Below are 14,184 nucleotides of genomic sequence, written 5' to 3' on the forward strand. Positions count from 1 at the left end.
TGAAAGAAAGAACGAACACTGATATAAAAGAGCAAAGTCGGATTATTAGTGCCCTATAGGGCAGTGGACAGGCTAAGGCATCTTAGTGTCCTGCTTAGTGTCCTACAGGGTGGTAAAAACCTTGGGGTACATTTTTCTACTGGACAGAAAGCACTTACAACCTATCAGCCTTTTACAAGTTAGCATCCAACGTCACAGTATCTGGACTCTGATCAAAAGCAGTTAAGTGAAAAAGAGTTGCTTCGCTTAGGGAATCAGATGACCTGAAAAAGGCTTGGTAGAGGACGTGCTAGGGAACTCATAGAAGTCTTCCAGTCATCTTTTTTGTCTTATTGGCAAGTTTTGGACAAGTTTTCCTCAAGTGTCCCTCCAGCTCTATCTGTCTCTCTTCTTGCTGTCTATCACCCTTCTCTGAGCCTTTGAAAACTCTCGATCCATTTTACTGTGACTCTAATTTCTGTCCCTTTCTTCCTCTTGCTTATGTACTCCTGATCCTTGTCTGTCCCTTGAATCTCGATCTTCACATCTTGTCGCTGTAAATCTATTCTCCCTCTTTGTCTCTCCTTTCCTCTCCATCCCGCCCTGATATCTCTCCGTCTTGCTAACTGTTCTGCCACACGTCTGCCCAGACCTGACTCTGACCCTCTGTCTTCTCATCACTGTCTAGCTCTCTGAGAGTAGAATCCCTCTCCGATGTCTTTCTGTCCTGCCCGTGTCTCCGTCGCTATGTCTGTTCACTTACGTTTACTGTCTCTCCTCGCAGCACCCCCTACCCCCGAGTCTCTGCGTCTGTCTCTCCTCACTGCCTCTCGCTCGGCATCTCTGCCCTCAACCCACCGTTCCCATCCTCTTTCAGACACTAGTGGGTACCCAGGGTTGCTCTGGAAACCAACGGCTCGGCCCACCGGTAACCATGGAGATGTCTGGGCCCGCCTACCGCTCGCGAGCACAAAGGAGCGTCGCCGCCCCGCGCAAGCGCGGAAGGGGGACCGACCACACCCCCCGGAAAGGACTGGGCCGAGCCCCTCTATCAGGGCAAAAGGGGGCGAGGCTCTCCTGCTGTCCCGAGGGCGGTAGACGAGGTGGCCCAGGCTCCGCAGGCGGTTGCCATGGAGATGGGGGGGGCTGACGGTGTCGTGACGAGGGCAGTGATTGGTGCAGAGTCCTGCTAATCCTCGAAAGCCCCGTAGAGAATTGAGGGAGACGTGATGGGGGACATGCGCGGTTAGGGAGAGGGTGCTGCCGCCCATTGCCCCCTGAGAAGCTAGCGCGCGTCGACGGGCGCCTGGACGCCTGGACGCCTGGACGTGAGGAAGGGAGCGCGGGAAGACGCGGCCCGGAGTGTGACCTGAGCGTTGCGAACGACACTGCCCCGGGAAGCAGCGGAGTTTGGGGGGAGGGCAAGGCGGCGCTCAGGCTGGTGCGTGGAGCATTCTGGGAGACTTAGTCCGGCCAGGGAGGGGGAATCGGCGAGTGCGCATGCTCAGAAGCGCGGACCGGCCCGCTGAGCGCGGAGGTGAGGGCGGGGGCCCGTCAACCGGGAACGTTCGGGCGGGACCGGGGCGGCGGCCCAGTGGGGCCGGGAGCGCGGGGCAGGGGCCTGGGCTCTCCCCGTGGACCGGCCCAGCGCTGTCGCGCGAGGCTCGTCAATTACTGCGCGTTGCCACGGCGACAGTCTGGCAGCCCCGCCCCCGTTGCCATGGCGGCACCCGGACCTGCCCGGTTCCCTAAAGCAGAAGGTGCCTGCCAAGACTTCTGGTAAATGTAGTTTAGGAAACCTCACAGGGCTGGCCGGCTTACGGGAGGCCCAACTTTCTCCCAGGGTTTCAAGTTGACTTGAAACCTTGAGGAGCGAAGGTTAGACTCACGGGATCAGGCGGCCCTCGAAGTCGAATGCACCCCCTTAATAAACAGACTTCTTCACAAAGCTCGCACCTTACCTCCTGCTGCAGGAGTAGGGTGGGGGCAGGGCTTGCCTACTTTTGCAGATGAAGAAATAGTGATTCACGGAGGCTCTTGGCGACATGCCAAGGTTAAATGGCCAATAGGCTGAATCAGAATCTGTGACTTTGCTTGCAGGCTCCGGGTCCAGTGGTCTCTTGGGGTCTTTGTACCTCCCCCTGGGAACTCCCCCATTACCTATTAGCTCCACCTAAGTCAGGAGATGGAGGAGATAATGGGGCATTGCATGTTGTGATAAGTTGGGCTCAGAGAATGGGACTGAATGGGGGGAGGATGCTGTCTAGGGGCTGGGCCACACAGGTGACGTTGCACAGGTGTGGGGTGGGGCAGGTAGAGGGAGGCTGCCCTGTGGAACCGAGCTGGGAGCAGAAGGGTAGGAGACTTGGTGAGAGGCTGGGTGGTGCAGTGCTGGACTGGCGTCGGGGGCAGCAGCGGTAGTGGTGGTGTAGGTGTCATTCACCTGTTAGGGAGAGGGTGCAGGGCAGGATTAGGTGGTGCATGTAGAAGAAAGGTGGGATTTAGGGGAGAGAGGAGGTGTCTTCTGGGCCTAAGAAGCAGGGGCTACCAGAGACTCTGCAGAGGCCCAGCTAAAGAGGCCAGGGACACAGGTGGCTCCTGAAGGGCTTCTCAGTCCCACAGGTCCTTGGTGTGACCCCCTCTCTGTGCCTCAGTTTCCTCACCCGCCTTCCACTCGGGGCAGGTCTCAGGACTGAACAGCACAGCATACAATAGGCACTCAATAAGCACTGCCACCACTGTCTGTCCTCATCGCGGCAGCCTCATCCCATTCCTCCCCCAGGGGTGGACACTAGCCTCAGAGCCCCGGCCTGGTCTTTCCAATGAGGCCCGCAGCACTGGGCTCCCCAGGCCACACACCCCCAGAAGATGAGGGGCCTGTCATGGTGAAGCTGGAGGACTCTGAGGAGGAGGGTGAAGGCGCCCCGTGGGATCCTGGCCCCGAGGCCGCTCGACTGCGTTTCCGGCACTTCCACTATGAGGAGGCAGTGGGTCCCAGAGAGGCCCTGGCCCGGCTACGGGAGCTGTGCCACCAGTGGCTGCGGCCCGAGGTGCACTCCAAGGAGCAGATGCTGGAGCTGCTGGTGCTGGAGCAGTTCCTGGGCGCGCTGCCGCCTGAGATCCAGGCCCGCGTGCGGGGACAGCGGCCAAGCAGTCCTGAAGAGGCTGCTGCCCTGGTCGAGGGGCTGCGCCGGGAGCCAGGAGGGCCCCGGAGATGGGTGAGTCAGTGGTCCTGAGCTGAAACAGAATCCATCTCTGCCTTGTGCTGGGGGGTGCTGAACCCAGCCAGACATTGGTCCCTTGTGGTTTGGAAGGGCTCACCATAGCAGTCAGGGTAGACAGGGTTCCAAGGCCAGCATCACTGGCCCACTGCTACATCACCTGGAGTCACAGACATGGGAAGCAGGGTGAGGAGGGAAGGAGGGCACCAGGCAGCCTTGGTTGTCGGCAGCAGGAGAGCAACTATAGGTGGCCCCTTCAACTCCTGGCTCAGTCCCTGGTGGACGTGGGTCCTTGGAAGACCCAGTGAGTCAGCACCCCTGGGGACCCGAGATCGACTGTATGCCCATGGACCCCACGCTTGCATACAGCCCAAATCTCTGCATGAGCTCCTGATGGTGGTGGGGCATCTCCCCAGGTCACAGTCCAGGTGCAGGGCCAGGAGGTGCTATCAGAGAAGATGGAGCCCTCCGACTTCCAGCCTCTCCATCAAACCAAGCCTCAGACTCCGGAACCTGGTCTTGAGATGCCCCCTGGGGCCACACAGGAGTCGCCACTGGGCCTTCGGATGAAAGAGGAGCCTGAGGTTACAGAGGACCCAGGTAAGGACAGGCAAGGTGGGCATGGCCCAGGGCCTTAGTGGATGGACCAGGGGATCTTGGCTGAAGCCCACTGGGCCGGTCACCTGCCAGATGGAACTGTTCCCATGCATCAGTGGACCCTACATCCCTCCCATCCAGTGGACACCATTATCCCTTGCACACCAAGCCTGACTATCCTTCCATGTCCTCTGTTGACACGGAGCTGGCTGTTGGGGTTTCTGTATGTGGGAGGCATGTGGGGTTCACTCCCCGGGGACATTAGCTAGTTGCTGGGGAGCAGACAGCAGGCTGGAGTATGGGTGGGCACAGCTGGGGGAGGACCCAAAGTGCTAGGGGCCTGTCCCTCTCTCGTGTGCCTCCCAGGCAGGTGCCAGACATGACCACCCACAGTCTCCGCCATTCCCGTGTCAGCCCTTAGAGCCTCCCTGCCGTGCCTGGCCCCATGTCTACACCCAGGTCTCACCCCACCTGGACCCCAGCACTTGGCACACCACTGAGGAGGGCAGCAGGGCAGGGGACACCCTTGGGCCACCTGACCCCCCACCCTTCCTCTCCAGAGCTTCTGGATTCTGGGCCTCTAGCCAACCCCCAGGAGGCCACTTCCACGCTCCTACCTGAGGAGGCCCAGGTGAGCCCAGCACAAGCCACGCCCCATCCCTGCGCTGGGAGCCTCAGTGGGTGGAGGTTGGGTAGGCTCCTCCCTGGGCCTAGCCAGACAGACGTGCAGTGACCACTGTGGTTGCAGGGCTGTGGGATGTCGCTGGACCCGGCCTCTCCCCATAGTGAGACTGGGCCTGAGGGCCCCCTGTGGAGGGAGCACCCTGGGGCCCTGTGGCAGGAGGAAGCTGGGAGCATCTTCTCCCCAGGTGAGTAACACAGGGCCCTCTGCATGGGCAGCAGCACATCTGTCCATCCCACTCCTGGCCCTGTTCAAGTGGCCTGTGAGCTCCTCTATCCCCTGGGTATCCCCTGCCCCATTCAACCTGTTTTAGCATCTTCTGCCCTCAAAAGCCAAGCCCTCCACTCACCTCATGCCCCCTCCAGCTGCTGCTCCCACCAGTGAAAACTCTGAGAGCAGGACTTGTGTTCCCCAAGCCCCCATCCTCTCCCAGTGCTGCTGTCTTGGGTGGCCCCCGGATTCCAGGCTGGTATCCAACTGATGGGTGCCAGGGTAGATGGGTTGGGGTCTGGCAAGAACAGCAGGTTAGTGAACAGGGTGGGCAGGCAGAGGGACCCTGACACAGCGTAGGGGTCAGGCTTTGTCCGGGACCCTCTGTGATCCACCTCCCACACCACCCCATCTGCTGTCACCCAGACAGCCTCCCCTTCCTCTGTTCCCTGGACCCTCCTTTCTTGGTTCCCTCCCTTGTCCTGCCAGAGCTTCCTGTCAACTTTGGTGCACGAGGTTGTTCTCAGATATGTTACGTAGCAGGAACAATTTGTCTAATGCTCCACGTTGCATTGAATTTTGGCTGGATGAAGCATTTTTTTTTTATTATTAACTCAGTCTCAAACCTTTTTTTATCACCACTGTTGGTGAGCCCTTTCAGTCTGAAATTCCATTTTTCAGTTGTGGGAAATGGGCTTGAATTGTTTCTTTGATTTCCTTCTCCTCTGTTGTTTCATTCTCTTATTTCTGGAATGCCTGTTACTTGGTTATTGGCCTCTTGGACAGGTCTTCAAATGTTCTCTTTGTTGTGATACCCCATCCCTTTCTTTCTGCTCTGTTTTCCAGAAAATTTCTTCAGTTACATCTTCCAGACATTCATTTGAGATTTTCTTACCTACTATGATAGTTTTCCTTTCCAGGAGTGTTTTTATTCCCTGAATGTTCATTTTTATAACGACCTTCTGTTGTTACTTATAGCTATAATGTCTTTCCTTATTTTTCTGAGGATGACAATAACTTGTTTTTTAAGCTTTCTTCTCCCAGTATGGTCTCTGACTCCTCCAAGTTGTCTGCTTATGTGTAAGACAGGGGACCACAAATTTGGCAGCTCTGAGCAGGTGGAGGAGGGCCATAGTGGCCAGGACAACTAACCAGGGCAGGGAGGGACATGGGGGAGACCTACCTCTTAGGGGACATGAGAGGGTGGGGGTGCATGAGTGGATGCTACTGGAGGATTCATTGGGCAGTCTGGCTGGGCTGCCTTGAGTCAGCCTTGCTGGGATTATCTTCAGTTCCTTCCTCTGAGTGTTCCCAGAAGGCACTTCGAGCCTCTTTTCAGCATCCCAGGAGAGAGGCTGGCATCTCAGCACCCAGTGTGACCTCCCTTACTCCCACGACTTCCTCAGTGCAGCTTCCCACCCTCAACCCAGCCTTTTGCCAGGATGGGAGAAGGGCTCCAGGATCAGGGTTGCAGCAGGGCCCACAGCCTTCTCAGAATTCTGTGCAGACGTAGTCCAGGGCAGCTCTGTGCAGGGACCCTGCCGCTTCACCTGCATGGCCCGAGGGACCTGGTACCTTCAGCTCCTAAGCTTGTCCAGCCTCTGGGGTAAAACAAGTTGATTTTTGTCAGTTTTCTCCACTGCTAGCTCATATTCACCTTCTCCAGTCTGCTCCACAGTTACCATTTCCCACTTGCTTTCCTGAGCAGAAAATGTCGGGGTTTTGTTTGTTTCCTCTTCTCTTCATCTTTGTGGACTTTATGCCTTGAAGAAACACAAAACAAAACCTTTATTGTGGTTTTTAATGTTGTTTCAGGATGAAACAAATTCAAATAGATACCATTGTTACCCAGAATTCCCCACGTGCTGTGTGTCTTGTTAATTATTAGTTAGGGTCTGAGCTCGTTCCTTTCTCATAAGGTCCTTGTCTCAGGGATGTAGATTCATCCCTTGGACCATCAGGTCTGTAGGCGTCTCCCCTTGCCCTCAACTCAGCGTCCTCTGTGCACCCAGTGTTTTCATTGAGAATGTTTTTTCAGGCCTTTTTTTAGGGGAAGGGGTGGTAATCAACTTTATTAATTTAATGGAGGTACTGGGGATTGAACCCAGGACCTCGTGCATGCTAAACACTTACTCTGCCTCTAAGCTGTACCCTCCCACCCAATCATGAGAACATTTTGAATAGCTCATACATCTACATGTTAGGAAATTTAAAAGGCACAAGGGAGTACACAGTGGAATGCCCCTCCCCTGCTGGTGTCACACAGTCCTGCTTCCCAACAGCTCGCATCACCAGTTTTCGGTGTGTCCTTCCAGAAGGGTTCTGTGTATAGAAAAACAAACACAAATTCAGACGTATACTCGTTTCCGGTCTTTAAAACATAAATCCATACTTAATCTTCACCTGTTCCACACCTGACATTTTCCGGGCATCTTCCCACCTCAACACATGGCAGCCAGCGCCCTCTCTGGACAGCGGCGTAGAGCCTGGGTATGGTCACTAGGGGCACCCCTGTTTATCCGCCCAGACTCCTACTGACATTCCTTTGGGTCATTTTTCAGTGAGAACCGAGAAACCACCTACACAGGTCATTTCCCACGGGGGAAACACAACTGTCAGAGAAGTACCTAGAAGTGAAATTGCTGGATCAGATTGTGGGAAATTTGTCATTTTGATGTATTTTGCCACCCTGGCTTCTGTTTATGCTCACCAGCAATGCACACAGATGCCTAGGTTCCTGGAGTACGGCTCTAAGACGCGGTTTTCTTATTAGGAGGGGACTGGGCGTATTTTAAGGGATTTAAGCCTCAGTTACATTTCCTCTTCCTGTCCTTTGTCAGGTCGTTGGTTTTTCTTGTTGATTGGTGGGCGCCGTTTACTTTTGTTAACTGGCCCTTTGCCTCTGGAGAGTTTCTCAGTTTGTCATTCATTTTTTGACTCCAAGGTTGTTTTTGCTGAGCACAAATGATTGCCTCTGATGCAGTATAATTTGTCTGAGTTTTCTTTGACAGCATACGCGTTTTCTGTCACCTACGGAAGCCCTTGCTGCTATCTCAGTCTCCCTGGTTTAACTTCTTCGGGGCTTCCTCCTTGTCTGTTGCCTCCGCCCGCACCTCCTCCCTCACCCAGCCTCGGATGATGGCCTGCTTACAGCATGGCTGAGACCTGCTCCTTTCCTCCAGACACCCACCCCTCTTTGATCACAGGCAGGCCCAGGGCTCCATGTGCCATGTACATGCCATGGCACCCACGTTCACATTTCTCTGAAGACTGGGCCCCTAAATTCTGTGCCACACAGCCTGCACATGGTGTCGGTCCCTCAGACGCCCCGTGGGCATCTCAGGCAAGGCACCACAGGCAAAAGTCCTGGCGCCTGTATCCCCTGCCTCCCTCCCGTCCCTCATTCCCTTCCTGTTGGCTCCACTTTTTCAGCCTCCCTCAGACCAACCCACTCCTCTGCATTTGTGGCAACCATCACCACCTAGACAGTGCAGTGGCCACCTGCCCCACTTTTGCCCTTCCAGAAAGGCAGTTTTGCAAACCCAAGTCAGATCTACAGAGGTCGTCCCCAGCTTTTCAGTCTTCCACCTCCGGCAAGGTTCTGTCTAGTTGTCACCTCCTTAGGAAAGCCTGCCTGGATAGAATCCCCGCCCCAGCAGCACCACGTCTGTCCCGCCTCCTTGGTCAGATTCAGGTTGCTCTACTTGATACCCTTTCCCCAGGGCTGGAGTGGGTCCGGGGACAAGTGGGTTCCATCATGAGTGAGGGGTCTCCTTGTGCAATGCAGGATTTACACTCCAGATGGACAGTGTTTCTGTTGGCCCGGGCACTGTGAGCCCCCACCTCCACATCCCCTGGGACCTCGGCGTAGCCAGCCTCAGGGGCCGACTCGAATCGCCCTCCCGCGAAGGTGGCTTCTCACAAGCGCTTGTGCTCCCTAGCGGCCCAGTAGCTGAGCAGGGCCTCACCAATGACGCCTGCCAGGGCGTGGGCCCGGGGCTGGCCACTGCTCGCTGGCGCGCCCCCAGGGGCCGGAGCCGGGGTCGGGGTCGCCCCAGCACAGGCGGTGGAGCCGTGCGAGGTGGCCGTTGCGACGTGTGCGGGAAGGTGTTCAGCCAACGCAGCAACCTGCTGAGGCACCAGAAGATACACACGGGAGAGCGGCCGTTCGTGTGCGGCGAGTGCGGCCGCAGCTTCAGCCGGAGCTCGCACTTGCTGCGCCACCAGCTTACTCACACCGAGGAGCGGCCGTTCGTGTGTGGCGACTGCGGCCAGGGCTTCGTTCGCAGCGCGCGCCTGGAGGAGCACCGGCGCGTGCACACGGGCGAGCAGCCCTTCCACTGCTCCGAGTGCGGCCAGAGCTTCCGGCAGCGCTCCAACCTGCTGCAGCACCAACGCATCCACGGCGACCCCCCAGGCCCCGGCGCGACACCTCCCGCGCCTCCAGGCGCACCTGAGCCCCCAGGCCCCTTCCCGTGCAGCGAGTGCCGTGAGAGCTTCGCTCGGCGTGCCGTGCTGCTGGAGCACCAGGCGGTGCACACTGGCAACAAGTCCTTCGGCTGCGTGGAGTGCGGCGAGCGCTTCGGCCGCCGTTCAGTGCTGCTGCAGCACCGGCGCGTACACAGCAGCGAGCGCCCCTTCGCCTGTGCAGAGTGCGGCCAGAGCTTCCGGCAGCGCTCCAACCTCACGCAGCACCGGCGCATCCACACAGGCGAGCGGCCCTTCACCTGCGCCGAATGCGGCAAGGCCTTCCGCCAGCGGCCCACGCTCACGCAGCACCTGCGCGTCCACACAGGCGAGAAGCCCTTCGCCTGCCCGGAGTGCGGCCAGCGCTTCAGCCAGCGTCTGAAGCTCACCCGCCACCAGAGGACGCACACAGGCGAGAAGCCCTACCACTGCAACGAGTGCGGCCTAGGCTTCACGCAGGTCTCCAGGCTCACCGAGCACCAGCGCATCCATACGGGCGAGCGGCCCTTCGCCTGCCCGGAGTGTGGCCAGAGCTTCCGGCAGCACGCCAATCTCACACAACACCGGCGCATCCACACGGGCGAGCGGCCCTACGCCTGCCCTGAGTGCGGCAAGGCCTTCCGCCAGAGGCCCACGCTTACACAGCACCTGCGCACCCACAGGCGCGAGAAGCCCTTCGCTTGCCAGGACTGTGGCCGCCGCTTCCACCAGAGCACCAAGCTCATCCAGCACCAGCGTGTCCACAGCGCGGAGTAAAGCCAGTGCCGGCTGCACCCACTCTCTGCCTTCACCTTGGTCCTCTGTGCAGGAGCCTGGGTGCAGAATACCTACCTCACAGGTTTGTTGTGAGGCCTGCGATGGCATGGGTACCAGCCCATCCTCTTAGGGCCTGGCGACCAGTAGGTGCTCAATAAACAGCACGCAGAATCTGCGTCTGGATCTTCACCCAGTCGGTGCCTCCCTGTCCGCGTGGTTTCCTTTCTGCCTACCTCACCCATCCACCACTTCCTCTGCAACCACACAGTTCCAGTAACAGCCATGGCCCCCTGCAGTGGTGGCCCCTCGGGCAGCGCCTGCCCAGGTCTTGGGGTGCCACCCTTGCACAGGGACTCCTGTGCTGTTTGTCCATGTTGCTTTTGACCCATATCTCCGCTGGCCAAGGCGACTGCCAGGGGAGGACCTGGGCTGGCACAGCTTTCCCCAGCTGGCGGTCATCAGGCACAGCAGAATTATCAAACTGGTGCCCAGCAGGCTGGAGCCAGCCTGAGGATGTGTTCATGAAATTTTAAACCTAGGAAGGCATTTCTTAGGTGTAAAAGCTTCAAGGTTGTATCTGGGAATTCATATTCTTGTGGGGCTTTCCCCCATTCCCACATGTTTACTACCCGCAGGTGATGGGGGTGGGGGGAGCTTAGGATGGGACGGCATCCAGTCTGTGAACCAAAATTGGCTGCAGGCTCAGGGCCAGTTCCACAGCCCTCTAGTGATCGTTCCCATTGTGGGCCGTTCTCGCCCCTCCCTGGCCCCGCACACTGGGAGGTCTTCATCAGGAGTACATTCCATAGCAAGTCAGGAAACAGCTGGCAGCAGCTTACATAAAAACCGACAGACGCTGCCAGTGCATGTTCACTATCCTGCAGACTCGAGGGCAGGTATCTCTAGAATCCTCCAGCCTTTTCCTATGCCATTGCTTCTTTTGCCCTATCTTCCTCTTCCATCCCATTGCTCAGGCTCTTGACACAGCCCCCCACCCAACCAGTGGGTGCTGTTAGTGCCAGAGACAAGGGGTAAGAAGCAGTTCCAAAGAGGGGGTCTTCATGCAGCAGGGTCTGGCTTGGGACTTAAACCCCACTTTAGGCAGATGTCAGGCTGCCCTTGTCCTAGACAGTTCCAGGAACAGCCTTTCCAGGCCTGTGTGTCCAAGCTTCTTCCAGAAGTGCAGCTGGACCTTCCCTGGCCACTGTAAGTCACCTTGACCTCCACAAGACTGGCCCTGGATCAGGGAAAGACAAGCCAGCCTGAGTCAGGGGCTTCCACCCATCATGCTAGGGAAGGTATGCTCCCTGCCTCAGCCCCCTTCCTCCCCTTCCTCCCCTCCCTACTCCTTTCCTCTCTCCACCTCCCTGCTGGCCTAGTCCCATCCAGGACCAGAGCCACTCTGGCCTCCACTGTCTCTGGCAAAGCCAGCACTTCCTCCTGCAGGGGCACGCCTGTGTGGCACAATCCAGGGCAGGGGAGGGCCGGAGGTCCCCTGGGCCCTTTGACAGCACTCACTCTTCTCTCTGACCACAAAGGGGATTCTAAGAAACCTGGTCTGGGATAGGTAAAATCAGAAGGGAGAGGAAGGTGGGGAGAGGCTGGGAGTATTGCATCAAGGAAGACACATGAATGAACACTGAGTCAGCTAGTGGTCTCCGGTTGGAGGAATGTTGCCAGAACTTTATAAATCCTGTAATGTGGACTTTCTACAAGATTGTGTGATTTTTATAATCACAAACAAAAAGAACAAGAAAGCTGTCATCTTTGATCACCTTCATGTTGTGAAGAACATGAAGGGAAATCTGTGCAGATAGAGCTACTTAAAAACATGATACTCCACACAGGAAAAATCAGGACAAACATGAAAAACATGGAGACATTCAGCCAGGGCCCCACACCAGAAGCTGTGAGAAGTCCATGGACCTACCTGCCAGACCAGCCGAAAAGAAATAACCATGAACAGCTATGTGAAAGCTGCCCATGAGAGCTCCTTTCTGCAGATGGCCTGGGACACCTCTGCACTCTAGTTATGTGGCTGCAGGTTGAAAACCCAACTGTTACCATACTGTGAGCAGCGCTGAGGGCTTGGACAGATGACCACTCGGCCCCACCTGGCCAGAGCCATGGGAGGAATACCCAAGCACTGGTCATCCAAGAAAGCTACAACAGTGCCCAGCCACCCTGTCCCTGGACTGTCTGTACCTGAGCCCATACTGTTCTCTCCCAAATCTATCCAATTCTCTTCACCCCTGAGCTCCATTCTGATCCCAGCCATCCATCTCCAGCCTGGATGCCCACAGCACTCAACCTCCACTCCCTGCCACCTCCTGGTCCCTCATTCCCAAAGCAGACCCTTTCTTCCCACTCCCAGAGGCTACTCTACCACCCTGAGATGCACTTCCACCCTCACAACTCGCCCAGCACGTTCTGCCTAGTCTCTCCAAGGTACTGGCCCCAGCTTCCCTCAGGCCTTTGCACATGCTGAACCCTGTGCTGCCTCCTAAGAGGCTGCAGGCCCAGGGGCTACAGGCACCCTTGCCACCCAAGCCACCTGTGCCTCTCTGCCACTTGGGTTGCCATGAGAGTGACAAGGAATATACAGCTTAGCTGCACCACTTCCAATCCTGCCCCAGTTAGGCTATTGCCTCCTTCCTGGTCTGGACACCATGGCCCCCTCTGCCCAGCACTTTGTTGCATGCTCAAGTCTTCCCCACCAGATGGCGGGGAAGCCACAAGATCAGATATCACACAAGTCTAGCTTTGGTTACTCCAGTGTCACCTTTCCAGGCAGTGAATATCACATCCCTAGATGGGACCTTAATTAAAGGGCCTCAGCAACTGGCCCGAGAATGCACACATGAATCAGACTGGGCAACAGAAACCACCGGAGGCTTTGGCTGAAAACTGCAGAATGGTCATCAACTCTCATGTGGAGACGTCCTATACAAAAAAGAATCATCAACAGCAGCAGCAGCAAGAGCAGAGCAGGTGAGAAGAATGGAGAGGAAGGGATAGAGGAAGAGAGAAATTAAGTCTGAAGGGGCTCTGTGGGTCCCAGGATCAACCATGTCTGAAGCGTGAGACCCCCTGGGATGGTTGCAATCATATCAGCTCTGGGTATTAATCCTCACCTCGGCGCCTCTCCAGCACTCAGCTCTCAAGGGAGTGTATAGCTAGGACGAGTAGAGGGCTAAAGGGGGCGCCTGGGATGGTGGATGGAGAACGGAAGGGCCAAAAGGGGCGACAGCTGTACAGACACGGCTGGGCTCAGTCCACGGGGCCAAGGACGCCGAGGGTACCCACGCAAGGCCTCCGAGGAGGCTGGGGCCGGGATGGACGTCAAACCAAAACCCCAAGAGTTGGAGACGACTCTCCGGGATGAGGATGGGGCCGGGGTCGTTCGCCAAGAGAAAGCCAAGGACGCGCCTGCCCGCCCCCACCGCAGGCCAGGCTGGGCTGCCGGGACTACTCCCACAGTGCTCCAGGCGATCTTCCCTGGTGGCACGTTGCCCCAGTGACGGGATGGGACATGGGCAGGAGCCTCACTCGGACGGGGTTGAGCTGAAGGGCAGAGCCGGGCCCCTAGCCGGGAACCGCCGTCAGAACGCCGCTAACCGCCTGACAGACAGAAGTCGCAGACCCGCTCGACACCGCTTCCTCCAGCCCGGCGAGGCAGGCTGAGCTCTGATTGGAGCGGAGGCTGGCCCGCCCACACCGTTGGCGCAGAAGGCGAAGGTCGTAGGACGCCTCCGCTGGAACTTACGACTCGCGCCGAGAGCGGCGCCGCCCCACATTCCGTCCTCCAACTGTCAGCCCGTATAAACCTCCACAGTGCTTACCACTCTCCGGTACAATGCATGTTTTATTTGTTAGTTTACCTCAACCAGAGTCTCCGCGAGCGGGTTCTTTGGGTTTGCGATGGGATGTGCTGCACCCCGCACCCTCTGGGCAACACCCCTGGCCTTGTCCAGGCTCTGGCCCACGCCCTTGCCCTTGCCCAGGCTCTGGCCCGCAACGATCACCCAGCCTCATTCTGTGACCTCCGGGGGCAACTATCTCGTCTGTCCCACTTCCGACGCCGTCTGCACGCTTGCAAGTGGGAATGGCTGAACCCGCAAGTAAAGCGACCACATCTGCCCCACTTAAAGATGGCGGCGGCACCGCCCCTTCCCAAGACCCCAAGGCGTCCCCGGAAGTGACCGCGGGACGGCCCGCACTAACGGAAATACCCGAGCCGAGCCGAAGGAGCCCGATCCCCAAGTCCCAACG

The 14,184-nt window shown here is 57.4% G+C and overlaps 1 protein-coding gene and 1 long non-coding RNA gene across 7 annotated transcripts; one reads left to right on the top strand and one right to left on the bottom strand.

Annotated features, from left to right (window-relative positions):
* Positions 1 to 1,018: 1,018 nt before the first annotated feature.
* MZF1 (myeloid zinc finger 1) lies at positions 1,019 to 10,106 on the top strand. Of its 3 annotated transcripts, none has more exons than XM_032487441.1 (6): positions 1,019 to 1,758; positions 2,762 to 3,197; positions 3,617 to 3,800; positions 4,358 to 4,428; positions 4,546 to 4,666; positions 8,477 to 10,106. In XM_032487441.1, exons 2-6 carry the CDS (start codon positions 2,802 to 2,804, stop codon positions 9,910 to 9,912), a joined length of 2,208 nt encoding a protein of 735 aa, XP_032343332.1. In that variant the 5' UTR covers positions 1,019 to 1,758; positions 2,762 to 2,801; the 3' UTR covers positions 9,913 to 10,106. The 3 variants fall into 3 exon arrangements, with proteins under 3 accessions (XP_032343332.1, XP_032343331.1, XP_032343330.1); XM_032487440.1 differs by having other exon boundaries at positions 1,020 to 1,516; positions 2,663 to 3,197; XM_032487439.1 differs by having other exon boundaries at positions 1,020 to 1,516.
* LOC116665970 lies at positions 5,262 to 13,932 on the bottom strand. 4 transcript variants are annotated; one of them, XR_004322816.1, is made up of 2 exons: positions 13,794 to 13,932; positions 5,262 to 7,011 (listed from the first exon to the last, which is right to left on the bottom strand). It is a non-coding gene; the product is annotated as an uncharacterized LOC116665970 (long non-coding RNA). The 4 variants fall into 4 exon arrangements; XR_004322815.1 differs by having other exon boundaries at positions 13,462 to 13,816; XR_004322814.1 differs by having other exon boundaries at positions 13,047 to 13,816.
* Between the last annotated feature and the right edge of the window lie 252 nt (positions 13,933 to 14,184).

The sequence above is a fragment of the Camelus ferus genome, chromosome 9, assembly GCF_009834535.1.
Source record: "Camelus ferus isolate YT-003-E chromosome 9, BCGSAC_Cfer_1.0, whole genome shotgun sequence".
In the NCBI taxonomy this organism is placed as follows: Eukaryota; Metazoa; Chordata; class Mammalia; order Artiodactyla; family Camelidae; genus Camelus; species Camelus ferus.